Raw genomic sequence first — 18,623 nt, forward strand, 5'->3', positions numbered from 1 at the left:
GTTTTTTTTTTGCCTGGTCACATACCATAGCTGATGTATTGTACATTGACGTCCACAAGAGAAGGGAAAAGGTGAGAGGAGTAGAGCGCATAGATGCGAGAAGGAATATAACGTGGCTACTATGAAAGTAAACTGTGTTTACGCGTGATCAGGGGTGTATCCATTCCGCCGATACTGTTGAAAAACATTTCTTAAACGGAACGAAACGGGGATAAACAAATGTGTCCAATAGAAATCTCATTTACAACTGTTGGACTAATGATTACACCCTAGATCAGCTAGATGCAGGCAAGAGTGTGCAAGGCGGTATTGAATGTGTCACTGTCTGTCACCTCAAATGCTTCTCTCGACCTGTGTGCATCTACATTGTAAACTTTCATTCATAGGCTAGGTTGTAGCAACCTCATGGTGGGTATAGGGAAAATGTGACCTATCGCTGTTACATTGAACTGGGTGAATGGAATGTGAATGACAGTTATCCAATATGCTGTAATAGAAATAAGACCATGCTCGTGAAAAGAAAAATCGTCCTCCCTCGTCTTAAATGTCACCGACCGCCACTGAACCATACAATCCCATATTGTGTGTTGATTTGATTTGGTCAGGGAGATCTCAACCGGTAGACGTGTGTGACGTGTAGTAGTGAAGGAACAGTGTGAGATCACATAGATAGAAACTAATTTAATCCCATAGTGGAGCCTGCTTCTGAATATGAGGTTCTGTTTGTCTGCAGCTGAGCATCTCCTCTAGTGTCATGATGAGAAAAGGGGATTAGTGCTCTGTGTGTGTGCGTGCGAGTCCCTTACCTTCACAGGATTGCCCGTCAGCCATCAGAAAGAACCCTGGGAAACAGGAGCAGTGAGGCCTTCCGGCCACTGAGGAGCACTGTTGCATACAGTGGCTGTTTCCTGCTCAGAGGGGCACAACATCACACCAAAACACACTGTAATCAGGGTGACATAAGTCAGAGTGGGCAGGTCCCTGGCCTTGCATGTGTGTGTTAGATAACCTCTGTGTGATTTACTGTATCCCTGTTCACTCATTTCCTGTTTCCACTTTGACCCCTGACCTGTTTGTATTGTATTTCCTCCTGCGGCCACTGGGACCGGACCCCACCCTGGAGTTATGGAGGCAAACACACACCCTGAGGAGACCCACACTAGATATCATATGCTGGACTACACAGGCATGGCTGGAGACTTCTCAATACACACAGGAGCTTCATGGCCTTAGATGCAATCGGAATACTTTTATGTGACATTTAAACCACAGGAGGTTGGTGGCACCTTAATTGGGAAGGGCTCATGGTAATAGCTGGAACGGAACTAATGGAATGGTATTACAATGGTATCAAGGAACAAACTGTCATGTGAAGGAATGTGACATGAATCACACTAGAAGGGTGTATAACTGAAAACCTTCTGGGCCTTGGAGTCTCTTAAGGGACCGGATGGCTGTCTAATGATTTACATTTCTGTTTCCTACCTAATAGGCTGTTCCCTAATGGGACTACTTTCACACACTGATTCCAGACATGCGTTTGGCTTCTCCTATCAAGACTAATAACTGATTTTAAGATGTGAAAACACAGTAGACATTGTGGTCTGCCAGGTTTACAGTAGAAAGGCACCACCCTGGCCTACAGTGAGGTTGTACTCACCCTCACAGGGGTTGACAGGGGTTGTAGTGGTGGGGGGTGCAGTGGAGGTAGACCCAACCTCTGGCCTGTCATCCTCTCTCAGTCTGTTCTCTTCATCCACCGTCTCTGTGAAAACAGGAATAAACTCATCACGGAAAATACTAATTAAACAGCATAACCAACAAACTGCCAAGTCATCCAATCTTTGTGGATAAGGAGAAATCTGTGAAATGCCTTCAATTCATCCACAGATATGAGGCTAGACAGCCACGGAGCACAGATAAAAGTTCCCTCAGCGAGAGAGAGAGAGAGTTGGGGTACAATAGGAAAAGGCATGGCCTGCAGACAAACCTGTGTTTTTATTAGGGGGACTCACTGTAATTTTCTGTAAAGTAGGTCTCACATCAGATTCCTGTTGAGACAGGCTTGTGCTGGTGAAAGCCCCATTAAAGGTCTAATACACTTACAGTAGGTTGGAAATATCTGGAAATACTTTCTTTACTCATCTAAATGTATGTAGGCTACTGTTGTAATAACTGTGACAAGAGGCTTTATCAAAACAGTATGAGACGTTAATGATATACAGGTACAACATCTATCTATTCCAGTAAAAAAAGCTTCATCTCCAAGATCAGTCTCTACAATCTAAACGTGTTCAGTTGATGGTGAGCATTAGCCTACTAGCTATTAGGTGAGCACCTCTACGAGATCAGGAAGTGATTCTGAATGTTCCTATATCGATAACAATGACCATTCAATCAGACCGTAGACAGGAACTCTTTCCAGTTAGAGCAGTAAAATCTATATACGGTCAAAGTGTGGATAAATATAGACAGATAGATAGAGACTAGCAGGTATCTGAAAACACGGAATGCCGTCAATCATACTGTTTGCTTTGGCACAATGTACTACCTGGAACAAAGGTACTACACTCCGGAATCAGTCCTCTTTCAGTGGTTTTATGGACTTACATTTACATAACTGTTCTATACTTTAGGGTTGCCAATCTGTTTCCACTTTATCCAACTTGCCGTCCTCTTGCCAATTAAGGGAACTGTGTGCCATTATTCAATGGCGAAACAGCCAGACACCCAGGTATATTTGTGAAGTGATCTTGCACATACAGTATTGTGGAGTACTGTAAGGTGCATGGTCTGACAGACTCTAATAACCTACGAGAAGTTTTCCTTTACCTGGTACACAGCTGGCCGCGTCCTGCTGCAGCACATAGCCAGGGTAGCAGGCACACCTGAAGGACCCGGGGGTGTTGATACACCTGTGGTGGCACAGTGTGCTCTGGTACACCTGACACTCATCTACATCCTCCATCTCTGGAGGGCCCTCCACCGTGTTCTCCCTCTCTTGCTCCTCCTCTTCCCCGATGGAGAAGGCCTCTTTAGGGAACGGGGTGTCTGACACTACAGGACAAGGAGAGAGGACTGTCACTAATAGCCTTCCCTCTGTGTTGTACAGTATAATAGAGTCAAGTAGAGCAGATGAACCAAGGAAGTTGGATACAAGAGAATACAGAACAGGAACTCTATCCCTTATAAAAGAGTGTACAGTATAGTAATAACCTGCCCTCACTCAGGCAGGGTAGTGTGGTGCACAAAGTGGGAAGAGTTCACTACAAAGCCTCTCTTTAGTAAGGAGAGGTAAAGAGGCTCTCGTTTATGCCTTTCTCTGGCAGTACACTGGTGTGCTACACTACCCCTTGACAGTGCAGTGGTGTGTATGTAGTGTTTGCATGCGTGTCTGCACGACTCTACCTCTTTTTGGCACTGCAGTGGGGTCCAGTGCGGGCCTTTCTTTGAGGTTGTTCCAGCCATCTCCCTCTCCTCCCTTTCCCTCCTCCCCCTTCTCTCCCTCACAGCAGGTGAGGAAGACGTGGCTGCAGGGGTAACCCAGGTACTGGTGAGCCTCACAGCGGTAACTCTCGCTACGGAACCTCAGCCCCAGAGAGCAGCAGCTACAACACTCCTATAGGGTGGACAGATTCAACATTGACAGATTCAACATCTACATGTACCATATCCATTGTGCCTGATTGGAAGAAGGCTGTACGGTCAAACAATATACTGTATGCTATGTTTAAGGGGTTTCGTATAAAACGCGGAGCTCAAAGTTCCCCTTTCACATTTATCCCCACCTCTCTCAATTATTTCAACCTCCTATCTTCCGTCTCAGCAGGATATCGTTCAGTCTACAAGGGGGAGAGTGAAACATAAAACTGAAATAGTGACCATTGAGAAATAGTGTGGCTGTGCAGAAGTGTTATACGACTTGAGTTATGTAGAGCCCATGTTGGGGTGGTGAAAGACAATATTTAACATTACACCAAGGCCTTGAGTATACAGTCGTGGCCAAAAGTTTTGAGAATGACACAAATATTAATTTTCACAAAGTCTGCTGCCTCAGTTTGTATGATGGCAATTTGCATATACTCCAGAATGTTATGAAGAGTGATCAGATGAATTGCAATTAATTGCAAAGTCCTTATTTGCCATGCAAATGAACTGAATCCCCCCAAACATTTCCACTGCATTTCAAAAGGACCAACTGACATCATGTCAGTGATTCTCTCGATAACACAGGTGTGAGTGTTGACGAGGACAAGGCTGGAGATCACTCTGTCATGCTGATTGAGTTCGAATAACAGACTGGAAGCATCAAAAGGAGGGTGGTGCTTGGAATCATTGTTCTTCCTCTGTCAACCATGGTTACCTGCAAGGAAACACGTGCCGTCATCATTGCTTTGCACAAAATAGGGCTTCACAGGCAAGGATATTGCTGCCAGTAAGATCGCACCTAAATCAACCATTTATCGGATCATGAAGAACTTCAAGGAGAGTGGTTCAAATGTTGTGAAGAAGGCTTCAAGACGCCCAAGAATGTCCAGCAAGCGCCAGGACCGTCTCCTAAAGTTGAAAAGCACCACCAGTACAGAGCTTGCTCAGGAATGGCAGTAGGTAGGTGTGAGTGCATCTGCATGCACAGTGAGGAAGGCCTGGTGTCAAGAAGGGCAGCAAAGAAGCCACTTCTCTCCAGGAAAAACATCAGGGACAGATTCATATTCTGCAAAAGGTCTGGACTGCTGAGGACTGGGATAAAGTCATTTTCTCTGATTAATCCCCGTTCCGATTGTTTGGGGCATCCGGAAAAGGCGCTACCATCAGTCCTGTGTCATGCCAACAGTAAAGCATCCTGAGACCATTCATGTGTGGGGTTGCTTCTCAGCCAAGGGAGTGGGCTCACTCACAATTTTACCTAAGAACACAGCCATGAATAAAGAATGGTACCAACACATCCTCTGAGAGCAACTTCTCCCAACCATCCTGGAACAGTTTGGTGACAAACAATGCCTTTTCCAGCACCTTGCCATAAGGCAAAAGTGATAACTAAGTGGCTTGGGGAACAAAACATCGATATTTTGGGTCCATGGCCAGGAAACTCCCCAGACCTTAATTCCATTGAGAACTTGTGGTCAATCCTCATGAGGCGGGTGGACAAACAAAAACCCAGAAATTCTGACAAACTCCAAGCATTGATTATGCAAGAATGGGCTGCCATCAGTCAGGATGTGGCCCAGAAGTTAATTGACAGCATGCCAGGGCGGATTGCAGAGGTCTTGAAAAAGAACAGTCAACACTGCAAATATTGACTCTTTGCATCAACTTCATGTAATTGTCAATAAAAGCCCATGACACTTATGAAATGTTTGTAATTATGCTTCAGTATTCCATAGTAACATCTGACAAAAATATCTAAAGACACTGAAGCAGCACACTTTGTGGAAATTCATATTTGTGTCATTGTCAACCTTTGGCCACGACTGTATATATAATGGCCCCCCACTGTTCCGGGCGCTTTGGGTACTTCCTGGAACACAGGTATGATGGCAGATAAATGGTTCTGTATGGGCTAATACACTTCCAAGTCCACACTACATAACAATGCCTGAACTCTCACTGATGGCCATAACAGACCTTGAGCTACATAGCTAAATTTTCCCAGAAATTTGTAATATTGTTGCTGTTTTCAAAATACCAGCGAGTCCAAGTTATTGATCTAGAGAGGATGCTGAAAACGGCATGAGACATCTCCTGCAGTACTGCAACCGCGTTTCATGACTGTGAACCATAAAGTTGTGGGAAGCTTGACCACAAACATGGTCCTCCCTCTGTTATTTGTCTTAATTGAATAAGAGGTAATTGAATCACAGAGCGATTCTAAACAGTCCTCCTGATTGGTGTGGTCTTCAATGGCTATAACTAGGGCCAGTTGAAATCTGCAGGGAGGTTTTCTTTAAACTACTTTTAAAGTTGTCTCTGTACTGTACATTTTAATCGATGAAACTGTGGCTATTAATGTCTTGTAGAGATAGTTGGTTTGATTTAAATTCATTCCAGGTAGGCTATGTTTGACCTTAAATCATTCTGGGGACTGACCCTGCAAATTCGCTCAGCTCTCTTAACAGTTCAGGAAACAGGGTCAGATAAGAATATATGGACATTTAACAAATTATTTTATCCAAATCCAAGCACATATATTCAGTGTTAAAACAGAAGTAGGAGTTGGTTGTGGCAAGAACAACAGAACTTTACTCACTATATGTAATGTGGCCTATGTGGGAATCAAACCCACAACTCTGGTGTAGCACCAACCAACAGAACCATGGGAAGCACCTTTACCTTGTAGGAGTCAGCTCCACACTGGTCATTGTTGTCCACCTCACACACAGTTCCTTTTCTGGCTGCATTCATACCAGAGAAACAGTGACTCTCCTTCAGAGAGCCCAGACAGCACTGTCTCTGAGCCGTCCTGGCAGAGAAAGAAAGAAACACAGGAGGGATGTTAGAATGTGAGGCAGTGTTTTGACTGTACCTATGCCTAACTGGTCTTAAGACTAGTAGTAGGTTGGCTATCTTTGCCTAGCTCTAGCCAAAACCAGCATCGTCTGGAATTGTTATAGAACCAAATTGGAAGTCTATTAAGGCAAACATTAACAGTATTATGTTGTGCAATATAATATCATATTCAAAATATTATTTTTGTTATTGTCACTTGTAATCAAATTGTAGATAGAAAGCCATATAATTCTCTTCATATACAAAACATCAATGACAGCTTTCATTGAATCATGCTATACAATAATGACATGGGCCCAGAAAGCGAAATCACATACTGTAAGAATGCATTTATAAGATGATCATGTTTTAAGTAGGCTAAAAAAGTACACAAATTAGAATGAACTAAACTAATGCATAGTGGCCTTGCCATCCACGACAAGTTGGCTGAAGCAGAAGCAGACAGGCCATCCCTCATTGGCATGGTGAAAGCAGTAAAGCTGACATTTCTAAGACATTCTGTAGCTAAGTAGGACCCTGAGCATGACCAGGAAAAACTCTGGTTTTGAGTTGAGGAATTAAGGATTTACTACACAAAAATCGGGCATCCTAGTACTTGTGTCCAGTGTGTCTCCATGGGCTTACCGACAGATGGAGTGTCTGTCCTCTCTGGGGAGCTCCATGTTTCTGCAGTGGCCGTTGGCTGAGGCCCACTTCTCCCCAGTCTCACAACAGATCTCCACCAACTCCTTGGAAGAAACTACAGAAACAGACAGACAGACATGGTTGTAGTCAGTGTTTCAGAGGGAACACATGAAATGACAAAAAAAAAGTAATAGAAGATAATGTAGAGATCACCATTGGACAGCGCAATCTCAGACTGTATCATTCACGCTATAGATCTCACTCAGTCCTTCATGGAAGGCAGCTTTTAATGTGTACGATTGTAGTCTATGCAATATCAAAATAGAATAAATCCTAGCAAGTTTATTGAGAGTGAGTCTGTATCCCAGCTTGACTTTTACTGTTCCACAATGTATTTTAAGAGTTGTTGACCTTGTCTGAATGTGTTTTTGGTGAATAGACTGAATACACATTCAACAGAATGAGGAACAAATTCTTATTCTTTTCCACCTCTGTGTGTTTCCCTGGCAGGGAGCACTGTGAAACCTTAAGACTCTATAAAGTACATTTCAGGGGCAATACATCCTACATTTTAGCTTGAAGGCTAATCAGTGCTCAGGCAACACGTTATCACATCACTAGGAACAGACAGAGGAAAAAACATAGCATCTCATTTAGAGTTAAAATATGCTTGGCCTCCTCAGTGGTCATGACTATGATTACTCCAGATCATCGATTCCAACTTTCATTGGTGCCTCCTGTGCTGTATTGTAGTTCATTTGGACAGACTGAACCTAACCCTCCAGGATAAAGATATGTTTCCGAGTGTAGCCATGCCTGCTGAAAAGGTAGACCCGTAGCCTACAATACTGTATCTCTCTGTTTGGTATAATTAGGTGAATCTATGATGTGCCTCTTTCAGGACATTTCTCCCACACAAACTCATTGTTTGCTACAAATTGTTTTGCTAACGTAACATGTTTTCTAACCAAGGTGTCCCACTGGGCACACTGTCATTTCAACGTGGATATGTGGGTAATCTTTGGTTGAGACGTTGATCAATGCGATTTCAACCTTTATTCACCCACTCAAAAAGACAGCCTGAAGTTTGTTGAATTCCCAATGTGGCATCACTATGCTTTCAATCATCTGAAAGCACAACCAAATTTCAATGGAATAACAATGTCTGATTGTTGGCTTTAGTTGTCATCTAAATGTGTTTTCAGTGCACATTAAACCATTTAAAAGCACAACAAAGAGCGAATGGGAATACAATGTTAGATATTTTGAATTTATATAAGAACTGGTTCTGCCCCTGAACAAAGCAGTTAACCCACTGTTCCTAGGCCGTCATTGTAAATAAGAATTTGTTCTTAACCAACTTGCCTAGTTAAATAAAATAAAGGTTCAATAAAAAAACGTTAAAACAAATGTCATGTGCCTCATCCAATATCATAAACAAGTGACCTTGATTGCAATCGAGATTACATTACAAGTACATAGTGCAAGTGATCAATGTTGTTTGAGCTTCTGCACAGACATTTATATTGTGCAGAACCCACAGACGGGCGACCTTTGCATGCTATCTTGAACATGCACACTTTCCATCATTACATAATACTACTTTTACAGTTACAGTAAGCTCAAAATGTGGCCGTGGATCTGTTACTAATTTTAATGTTGAATAAAAACTGTTACATTAGTTTGTAAGATAGCCTTACCTTTAGGCTATTACCTGTATTACAAAAGTCCTATCGACAATTGACAATGCAACCAGATATTCAAACTTAAAAGGAGATGTAATTCAATGCTTGGATCGTTTCTTCATCCTATTCTTTAACTTTTGTTTTAGTTGGAGCCGTGAATCCAACATATCATTTGTTAACTTGTAGACAAGTTCATAGGTTATTTTATTTACTGCATTGCAAAAGGGAGTAGGGAGTCCAGTATGTCTACAAATGAATAACTGATATGTTGGATTCACATCTCCATCTCAACCAAAAATCTAAGTTAAAGAGTAGACCTAAATCAACTCGAACTTTATTTAAAGTTAATTTAATGTTTGATTTATTCCTATTCTTTAACTTGCATTTTTGGTTGAGATAGAGATCTCAATTTTATACTTTGTATTTCTTTACCCTACCACCCCTGTCCTAATTGAAGTAAACTAATGGACAACATCACTTAGGCTTCTACTTCCATCTTATACATACTATATACATTTTATGGACACAGTATATTCTACAATAGTTATCTTTTGTTTGTTTTTAGTCCCATCCTGCAGCTATCCTCATCTATTCTATTTGCCATATATTTTTTAACTGTGCTGTGATGTTTCAGAGAAGTTCTGATCCTTTCTATTCTCATAGTTTCTACATATTGTATATTACAGATACACATTTTTGCTAAGAGTGTTATTGATCGATTGACTATGACTTTTTAAAATCACCCAGCAGACATTCCTGAACCTGTGACCAAAAACAAAGTACCTAATGGACAGTACCAAAACAAATGATCTAATGAGTCTGTCTTTTCGCAGCAAAATCTTCAGAGCTGGGATATTCCACATATATTTAACTTTATTTTAGTTGAAATAATTTTGCATCGTATTTTAATGAAAAGTTTATAAACCATGTGCCATGGAATCGGTACATCGAAAAAATATCTTCCTAAATATTTTGTAATACTTTTTTATTTATCACAATTTTCTTTAACCAATTTTGGTCTTTAATGCAGGGCCGACAGACACGTTCCTTACTTTCACTTTTGAGTAGAGCAGACATTTCCATATATTTTTGTTAGTTGCATGTGTGACATAACTCCATCAGTCCTATGTATGATATAATTCACAAATATTAAACAATTGCTTTTTATTAAAAATATATAGTTTTTTATCAATTAGTATATTCAAGTTTAACCATAATATTTGTTCTGTCTTTTCTGGCGGATTAAACTGAAATTGCAACCAACTTTCTATGGCTTGTTTTAAAAATAGCGATATTTTTGAGATGATTTCATTTTCTGAGCCACACAAATTACGTTGAAACAACGTTCATACAACCAGTTTGTGCCCAGCGGGCTGTGCCTTCAGGCCCCATATTGCTATAACATATCATATGCTTAGCTGACATGTAAAATACCTATCCAGATCTGGCTTGCGTCAACAATATAGTCAGGCAGGAACACGCTCATTAGGGAGTATACGTTATTTATAATAAGGGTTACACGAAGAAAATCGACCTCTCTGAAATGAAAAGGGATGGCCCTCCTTTCTGCTATATATATATTTACCTAAACCCTCCCCAAAAGCTTGAAAAACAAAACAGGTGACCCTCTCCTATACACAATATAATAATTAAAACAAAGTGGATAGCAGAGTTTTAGAAACTGTTATTCGTCCTGTAAGCATTAAATGGCAACACGGGAACTTTGATTGTGCACAGGGCTGCGAGCCAGAAGGTTGTCGGGTTCGCAGACCACCGTTGACAAGAGTAGGGATGGAAAGATCTCCTTTAAAGTAAAATCATTGCATGAATCTCACATCGTATTTGCATGTCTGAGAAAATTTGACATATTAGCAGAATATGTTTTAATACCACACAAATGACCGACATTACAGGCCAAATCAGTGTCTTGTTTGCAACGAAACTGTCCCTGTTTGCAAATAATTACATCTTGACGCCATTAGGCGTCTGAGCATTGTACTTTCAAAAGTTAGGCCTACCTTTCCACCCCAGACAGAGTAGGCCTACCGACGCAAAAATATTTAAGCTTTAACTACTTGCCACTCTTCTTCCGTGGTTTAACCTAAAGCGAGAAGGTCAGAAGTGCTTCCCTAAAATCTGTCTGGGTTTAAACATCTTCTATTGTACAGAAAGGGAACAGCTTAATAAATTGATAGTGACAGAATCAGATTACTTCCCAAGACAAGACAATGTTTTGTCTCCCAGGCTATATAAGGTTGTATAGCTCAGCCTCTGAATGTCAAAGAAACTAAACAATGATATTCCCATATACATCGGAGTCACGTCTTTCCCATGGACCAGATCACTTTATATAATCAGATCAGTTTTATTTTCTTAAAAATCTTAAAATAATGAAGACGATATAAATGAATTATGCCTACTCGAATTTGCCTACTTTCAACACCATGAGCTGTCATTTCTGATTCTGCAGTGCCTGCTGTACCAGTTTCAGCGCCTCAAGCATATATTACTTGAATCTGGCTTATTGTGAGGTCAATGACTCCGATAAATACATCATGGGCAAGCAACATATACAGTGGGGCAAAAAAATATTTAGTCAGCCACCAATTGTGCATGTTCTCCCACTTAAAAAAATGAGAGAGGCCTGTAATTTTCATCATAGGTACACTTCAACTATGACAGACAAAATGAGAAAGAAAATCACATTATAGGATTTTTTATGAATTTATTTGCAAATTATGGTGGAAAATAAGTATTTGGTCACCTACAAACAAGCAAGATTTCTGGCTCTCACAGACCTTTAACTTCTTCTTTAAGAGGCTCCTCTGTCCTCCACTCGTTACCTGTATTAATGGCACCTGTTTGAACTTGTTATCAGTATAAAAGACACCTGTCCACAACCGCAAACAGTCACACTCCAAACTCCTCATATCGCCGCCACTCGGCTTTAGCTGCCTCCAGCTCTTCCCTGGGGCGGCGATAATACCGTCCAAAATCTCTTCCCATGTCCAGGAGTCCAGAACCCTCTGCTCCTGGTTACCACGCTGCTTGGTCCGGTTGTGGTGGGTAGTTCTGTAAAGGTCGTCGTAGGTGGAAGAAGGAGAGGACCAAGGTGCAGCGTGGTAAGTGTTCATGTTGTAAATTTAATCAAAACTGAACACTAAACAAAATAACAACGAGGAATAACGAGAACGAAACAGTTCTGTCTGGTACAGATACGCACAAATCGTAGTGGGAACACAGTATGGTTCTCAATCAGAGACAACGATTGACCTCTGATTGGGAACCATACCAGGCCAAAAGCTGAAATACAAAACATAGAACAAAATCATAGAATGCCCACCCCAACTCACGCCCTGACCAAACTAAAATAGAGACATAAAAAAGGAACTAAGGTCAGAACGTGACATGTATTGACACCTCTAGCACTGCCTTACTGCGCCACTCGGGAGGAAACAGATTGTTTTTAATAAAATAAACTATAGAAGTAGTGAGCTATCAAAGTTAACCTCCGGTCATCCTTCTTCGTGCTCTCCTTCTCAAACTGAACAGAACATAGGTTAGTCGGCACGCAATATTTTTAGCCATAGTCTTGGCCCACTTAAGTGGCGCCTTTGGAGAGGCGCCGCCGACCTCGGACTGGGGACCCTTGCAGCGGGCCCCCGAATAGACGGGAGAGTCTGGCAGCACCGGAGTGAAGGGCGGCTCTGGCAGCTCCTGACTGACGGGCGGCTCTGGCAGCTCCTGATTGACGGGCGGCTCTGGCAGCTCCTGACTGACGGGCGGCTCTGGTAGCTCCTGACTGACGGGCGGCTCTGGCAGCTCCTGACTGACGGGCGGCTCTGGCAGCTCCTGACTGACGGGCGGATCTGGCAGCTCCAGACTGACGGGCGGATCTGGCAGCTCCAGACAGGAGGGAGGCTCTGGAAGCGCTGGATAGGCGGGAGCACCTGGAGGGAGGAGACGGAGAGACAGCCTAGTGCGTGGGGCTGCCACAGGAGGCCTGGTGCGTGGAGGAGGCACCGGATGGACCGGACCGTGGAGGTGCACTGGAGGTCTCGAGCACCGAGCCTGCACAACCTGTCTTGGCTGGATACCCCCTGTAGCCCGGCAAGTGCGGCGGGGTGGAACAGACCCCACTGGGCTGTGCTGGCGAACCGGGTACACCGTGCGTAGGGCTGGTGCCATATAACCCGGGCCGAGGAGACGCACTGGAGACCAGATGCGCTGAGCCTGCTTCATTCCTCCTGGCTCGATGCCCACTCTAGCTCGGCCAATACGAGGAGCTGCAATGTAGCGCACCGGGCTATGCGTGCGCACTGGGGACACTGTGCGCTTCACCGCATAACACGGTGCCTGCCTGGTCACTCTCTCTCCACGGTAAGCACGAGGAGTTGGCTCAGGTCTCCTACCTGACTTAGCCACACTCCCCGTGTGCCCCTCCCCCCAATACATTTTTGGGGCCGCCTCTCGTCCCTGTTGTGCTAACTCCTCATATCGCCGCCACTCGGCTTTAGCTGCCTCCAGCTCTTCCCTGGGGTGGCGATATTCTCCAGCCTGTGCCCAGGGTCCCTTACCGTCCAAAATCTCTTCCCATGTCCAGGAGTCCAGAACCCTCTGCTCCTGGTTACCACGCTGCTTGGTCCGGTTGTGGTGGGTAGTTCTGTAAAGGTCGTCGTAGGTGAACGAAGGAAAGGGAGCATGGTAAGTGTTCATGTTGTAAATTTAATCAAAACTGAACACTAAACAAAATAACAACGAGGAATAACGAGAACGAAACAGTTCTGTCTGGTACAGATACGAAACAGAAAACAACTACCCACAAATCATAGTGGGAACACACTCTACCTAAGTATGGTTCTCAATCAGAGACAATGATTGACAGCTGCCTCTGATTGGGAACCATACCAGGCCAAAAGCAGAAATACAAAACATAGAACAAAAACATAGAATGCCCACCCCAACTCACGCCCTGACCAAACTAAAATAGAGACATAAAAACGGGAACTAAGGTCAGAACGTGACATGTATTGACACCTCTAGCACTGCCTTACTGCGCCACTCGGGAGGAAACAGATTGTTTTTAATAAAATAAACTATAGAAGTAGTGAGCTATCAAAGTTAACCTCCGGTCATCCTTCTTCGTGCTCTCCTTCTCAAACTGAACAGAACATAGGTTAGTCGGCACGCAATATTTTTTTTTGACTACGCCTAATCCCCCCCCCCAAAAAAAAAATCTTGACTAGGCCTAATAAAAATAAAAAAAATCTGAAGAAGCCTTTGACTCTCCTGAACTGCCACCGCAGGTCTACACAGCACAGCCATCGGTTAGGCAGCACACAAAACTTTTTGATCAGCAAGAGAAGAGCAGGCTGGAATGAGGGTTGGGATATCCATTGCAGTGTGTAATGCAGCCTAGTTATATTTACACCATCCCAGCAGCTGTGTGCTTCTCTGAGCATTTCATAGTCTATAGCCTATAGCCTAGGGATAATTTGATTGAGACCACACTAAATAGCCTATAGACACACTAGATATTGTGCGCCTAGTGATGAATCAGAGATGAGGGTCAGCAGCTGGCACACATGGATATATAGCCTAATAAGCAACTAATTCTGAAACACTTGAGAAATATGGAAATGTAATCAATTACAAATTGCATTACCCCCATGGACTAGATTAAAACACAGAGAAATATAGAAATAAAAAATATGATATCCTCCCATTCACTGAAATTGAAAAAGCATGGCCCTCCCCCATTTTCCTCCAGGTAACCATTCTGTCAATTTCTATCCATCCCTGAGCTTTATTATTTATTTTGTTCCACTGCCAACCTTTTCTAATCTACTCATGTGAGGTGCACGCACTGGTCAAATTCACCTTCTAGTCACAGGTTGCACCTCTCCTTCTTTGGTTTATCCTGTTTCATGTATGTTTTTTAATGTTTCTCATAAACTTTCATATTTATGTTTTTATTGTTTCAGCATTAAGTAATGTCCTTCAGTATGTGTAGTGTGCAATATTATTGCCTGTGTATGTATTATGACTGCTGCCTATTGGTATTATACAGTTGAAGTCGGAAGTTTACATACACCTTGGCCAAATACATTTCACAATTCACAATTCTTGACATTTAATCCTAGTAAAAATTCCCTGTCTTAGGTCAGTTAGGATCATTACTTTTATTTTAAGAATGTGAAATGTCAGAATAATAGTAGAGCGAATGATTTATTTCAGCTTTTATTTCTTTCATCACATTCCCAGAGGGTCAGAAGTTTACATACACTCAATTAGTATTTGGTAGCATTGCCTTTAAATTGTTTAATTTGGGTCAAAAGTTTGGGTAGCCTTCCACAAGCTTCCCACAATAAGTTTGGTGAATTGTGGCCCATTCCTCCTGACAGAGCTGGTGTAACTGAGTCAGGTTTGTAGGCCTCCTTGCTCGCACACGCTTTTTCAGTTCTGCCCACAAATGTTCTATGGGATTGAGGTCAGGGCTTTGTGATGGCCACTCCAATACCTTGACTTTGTTGTCCTTAAGCTATTTTGCCACAACTGGAAGTATGCTTGGGGTCACTGTCCATTTGGAAGACACATTTGCGACCAAGCTTAACTTGGTCTTCCTGACTGATGTCTTGAGATGTTGCATCAATATATCCACATCATTTTCCTGCCTCATGATGCCATCTATTTTGTGAAGTGCACCAGTCTACAAAAAGTACAATATTTGTCCCCATGTACAGTTGCAAACCGTAGTCTGGCTTTTTTATGGCGGTTTTGGAGCGGTGGCTTCTTCCTTGCTGAGCGGGCTTTCAGGTTATTTTGATATAGGACGTGTTTTACTGTGGATATAGATACCTTTTGTACCTGTTTCCTCCAGCATCTTCACAAGGTCCTTTGCTGTTGATCTGGGATGGATTTGCACTTTTCACACCAAAATACGTTAATCTCTAGGAGACAGAACGCGTCTCCTTGCTGAGTGGTATGATGGCTGCGTGGTCCCATGGTGTTTATACTTGCGTACTATTGTTTGTACAGATGTACAGTGGTACCTTCAGGCATTTGGAAATTGCTCCCAAGGATGAACCAGACTTGTGGAGGTCAACTGTTTGCCTAAAAACACACAAATATTTACTATTTTTGAACATCTTTGAAAGCTTTGCTGAGCCACACAACTTGGAAGTCACCTTTCAGTGGGAATGAAAGTTTTCCCCTTCTGCTGCAATCTGTTTGAAATCTCCAAAAAGGTCAAATTTGTTGTCTCGTTGATTTCCACAAAAAATGTGTTTTTAACCAAAAACGTCAGACCCCCACTTACTGAGAACTGAATCATACCACATTTCATCAGGATCGTTGTGTCAAAAGAACATTTTCCATTAGTCAACACAGCTCCACCCTGTTCACTTCCTAAGAAGTAAGGGTAAGACACTCAAATCACCATTTCCTCTTTTACTGGCCACAATCTGCTTGGTGGTTGAGTGTAATAGGCCCATATTTTCACAATCAAAAAAGGACTGTTGGGAACGCTTTCCTTGGAACTTGACAGTGAAGCTGACCTTTTAGCAGTGATGCCATTTCATCAAGAAGATGCAGCAGGAATTTGAGACAGTACTTGCCCAAGGATGCAGGGGGTTGGGTGGGCAGAATTAGAGAGCAAGAGGAGGATGAGGAAGGACAGTTGTCTCAGATGAGATCAGGGCCACATTGGTTGACCATGTGCTCAACCATGGATTGGCAGTGTGATGGAGGACGCCTTGCTTGCCTTAACGGCTGCTCACACGGTGATATTCCCTCCACGCTGTCCAGGGACATTCACAGTGGCCAATAATGGCACGGTGGCCAATAATGTTCCGTCCCCGTCCCCAGTAACAAAAACATTTATTTCCAAAATGCTGTATTTTTTAACACTTGTGTTTTATGTGTAACACTTTCCATACCCAACAGGAGAAAACCAGGAAAAACATTCAGTAAGATAAAGGGTTTTCTGTACAAAAATAAAAATGAAAGGGGCTCATTCTTTCAAAACTCTAAACACAAAAAGACAAAAACACCTGCAAAATGTAAGAAAAAAGACATTAGGCTGCATCCAGACCTATTTCGGTCTGGCCACAGCACAACTCATCTACATCACAAGCGATGTTCTCCCTGGCTAAACAGCGGGGAAGAATCTTCTGGAGTGACGGATCCAGCCGCCAAAAGCCCCCACATCAATTGCACCACATGCATCCTCCATTGTCTGGAGAAGAGGCATGCGTGCGAGGGGAGGTCGGTCATACACCTTCCATCGCATGCAGAAAAAAACTCTTCAATTGTGGGTGGTTGATAAACCAGATGTGGACCATTGCAGCCTGTTGGAAACTCACGTTGTCCCCAGATGACAACATACCTTGGCTGCTCTGGTCCACCCCTCTGCTCGGTTGGAATGAGGATGCCATGTTGTGTGTCCAGGAATGTGAAGAGAAGGGCGGTGTTGTAGGGACCAAGGTTGGCATGGTGATGGAGGACGCCTTACTGGTTAACGGCTGCTCACACAGTGATATTCCCTCCACGCTGTCCAGGGACATTCACGGTGGCCAATAATGTTCCGTCCCCTTCCCCTTCTTTTGGCGAGGTTGAAGCCAGCCTCATAAATGTAAATATAAACGTGCTGAATTGCAGCGGCATCCAGCTCCAAGACTCTCTGAAACAGACAGCAAGACAATATGTGACATAAACCTAGAGCAGTCAATATGGTGAGGCACTTTACACTGGATTACAGTACTGTACATACAGTGCTGATAGGATAGTAAATTCACAGTGTAGTACTTACTTGCACATATTCATAGCGCTGTTCTTTAACCCACTATGAGCTTCGCTCAAATGGCACCCTGTAGACCTGTTTCATCCGGATTCGGTTGCGCTGTAATACACGGTCCAATGTAGACAAGCCCACCTGGCGAATGTTATTCAATATTGTGTTGTCTGCATTTATGTGGTTCTGGATTTCTCGTAGCCTAATGGTGTTGTTTGCCACCACCATGTTCACAATAGTGGTCTCCTGTTCTGGTGTGAAACAGCCAGTGTCTTCCACCATGGCCCGGCATGCATGCACACGCATTTGTGTGTGTTTATTTATGTATATTTGAGTAGGTATACATTACTGTAACAATCTTTTACAACCGGTTACAGTGTAACACTGAAAAGGCAAAAGGCATAAACCTACTGATGGGATATTCATAGAGTGTTTTGTGTTGAGCACATCAGTGTGTTGTTGGTTAGTAGACAGATCTATTCATATGACGCGTGTCATTTTGATGCAAAAAAAAAAAACATTTTGGAAAGAGATAAAACAGTTTTGAATGCAGTGTTTGCTTTTGCTAGAGATTTGTAGAGTTTTGCATTTGGTGTTTTTGTGTTTTGTGTTTCTAGTTTTGGGAAAATGGCCCAAAGATTCAGCAAACGTGTGTAAACAGATGTGGAAAACTGTAAGACTGTCACAACATCATTGAAGGCAATTGGCATGAAGTGGTTTACCCTTGTGAAACACAAAACTGGGTCATTGTTCCAAAACTGTTTTATGTTTGTGGGCCTTACAGCTGCCCTGTTTCTAAACCGGCAGACTGGAAAAAACACATTTCTACATCTTTTAAACTCATTTGTGAATTATTATGTAGGCTGATTCAAATTTAGCATTTGATTTAACAGAATGAGCAGCTGGAGGAGGGAGGGGAAAAGGTGCCAAGTGGAGATTTTTGATCCATTTCCACATGATTAAACTCCACACAGACGTGAAAACTTCACAAGTCTACACAATCAACTAAAACACGA

The 18,623-nt window shown here is 42.7% G+C and overlaps 1 protein-coding gene across 1 annotated transcript in view; it reads right to left on the bottom strand.

Annotated features, from left to right (window-relative positions):
- The window catches only part of LOC139416263 (fibulin-2-like), a 50,408-nt gene that overhangs the window by 11,560 nt on the left and 20,225 nt on the right, over positions 1 to 18,623 (bottom strand). Inside the window, exons 3-8 of the mRNA XM_071164715.1 lie at positions 7,132 to 7,246; positions 6,331 to 6,460; positions 3,409 to 3,619; positions 2,833 to 3,057; positions 1,661 to 1,765; positions 807 to 908 (exon numbers count right to left, since the gene is read on the bottom strand). Coding sequence (XP_071020816.1) covers positions 807 to 908; positions 1,661 to 1,765; positions 2,833 to 3,057; positions 3,409 to 3,619; positions 6,331 to 6,460; positions 7,132 to 7,246 — 888 coding nt within the window. The remainder of the gene's footprint in view (positions 1 to 806; positions 909 to 1,660; positions 1,766 to 2,832; positions 3,058 to 3,408; positions 3,620 to 6,330; positions 6,461 to 7,131; positions 7,247 to 18,623) is intronic.

The sequence above is a fragment of the Oncorhynchus clarkii genome, chromosome 9, assembly GCF_045791955.1.
Source record: "Oncorhynchus clarkii lewisi isolate Uvic-CL-2024 chromosome 9, UVic_Ocla_1.0, whole genome shotgun sequence".
Lineage (NCBI taxonomy): Eukaryota > Metazoa > Chordata > Actinopteri > Salmoniformes > Salmonidae > Oncorhynchus > Oncorhynchus clarkii.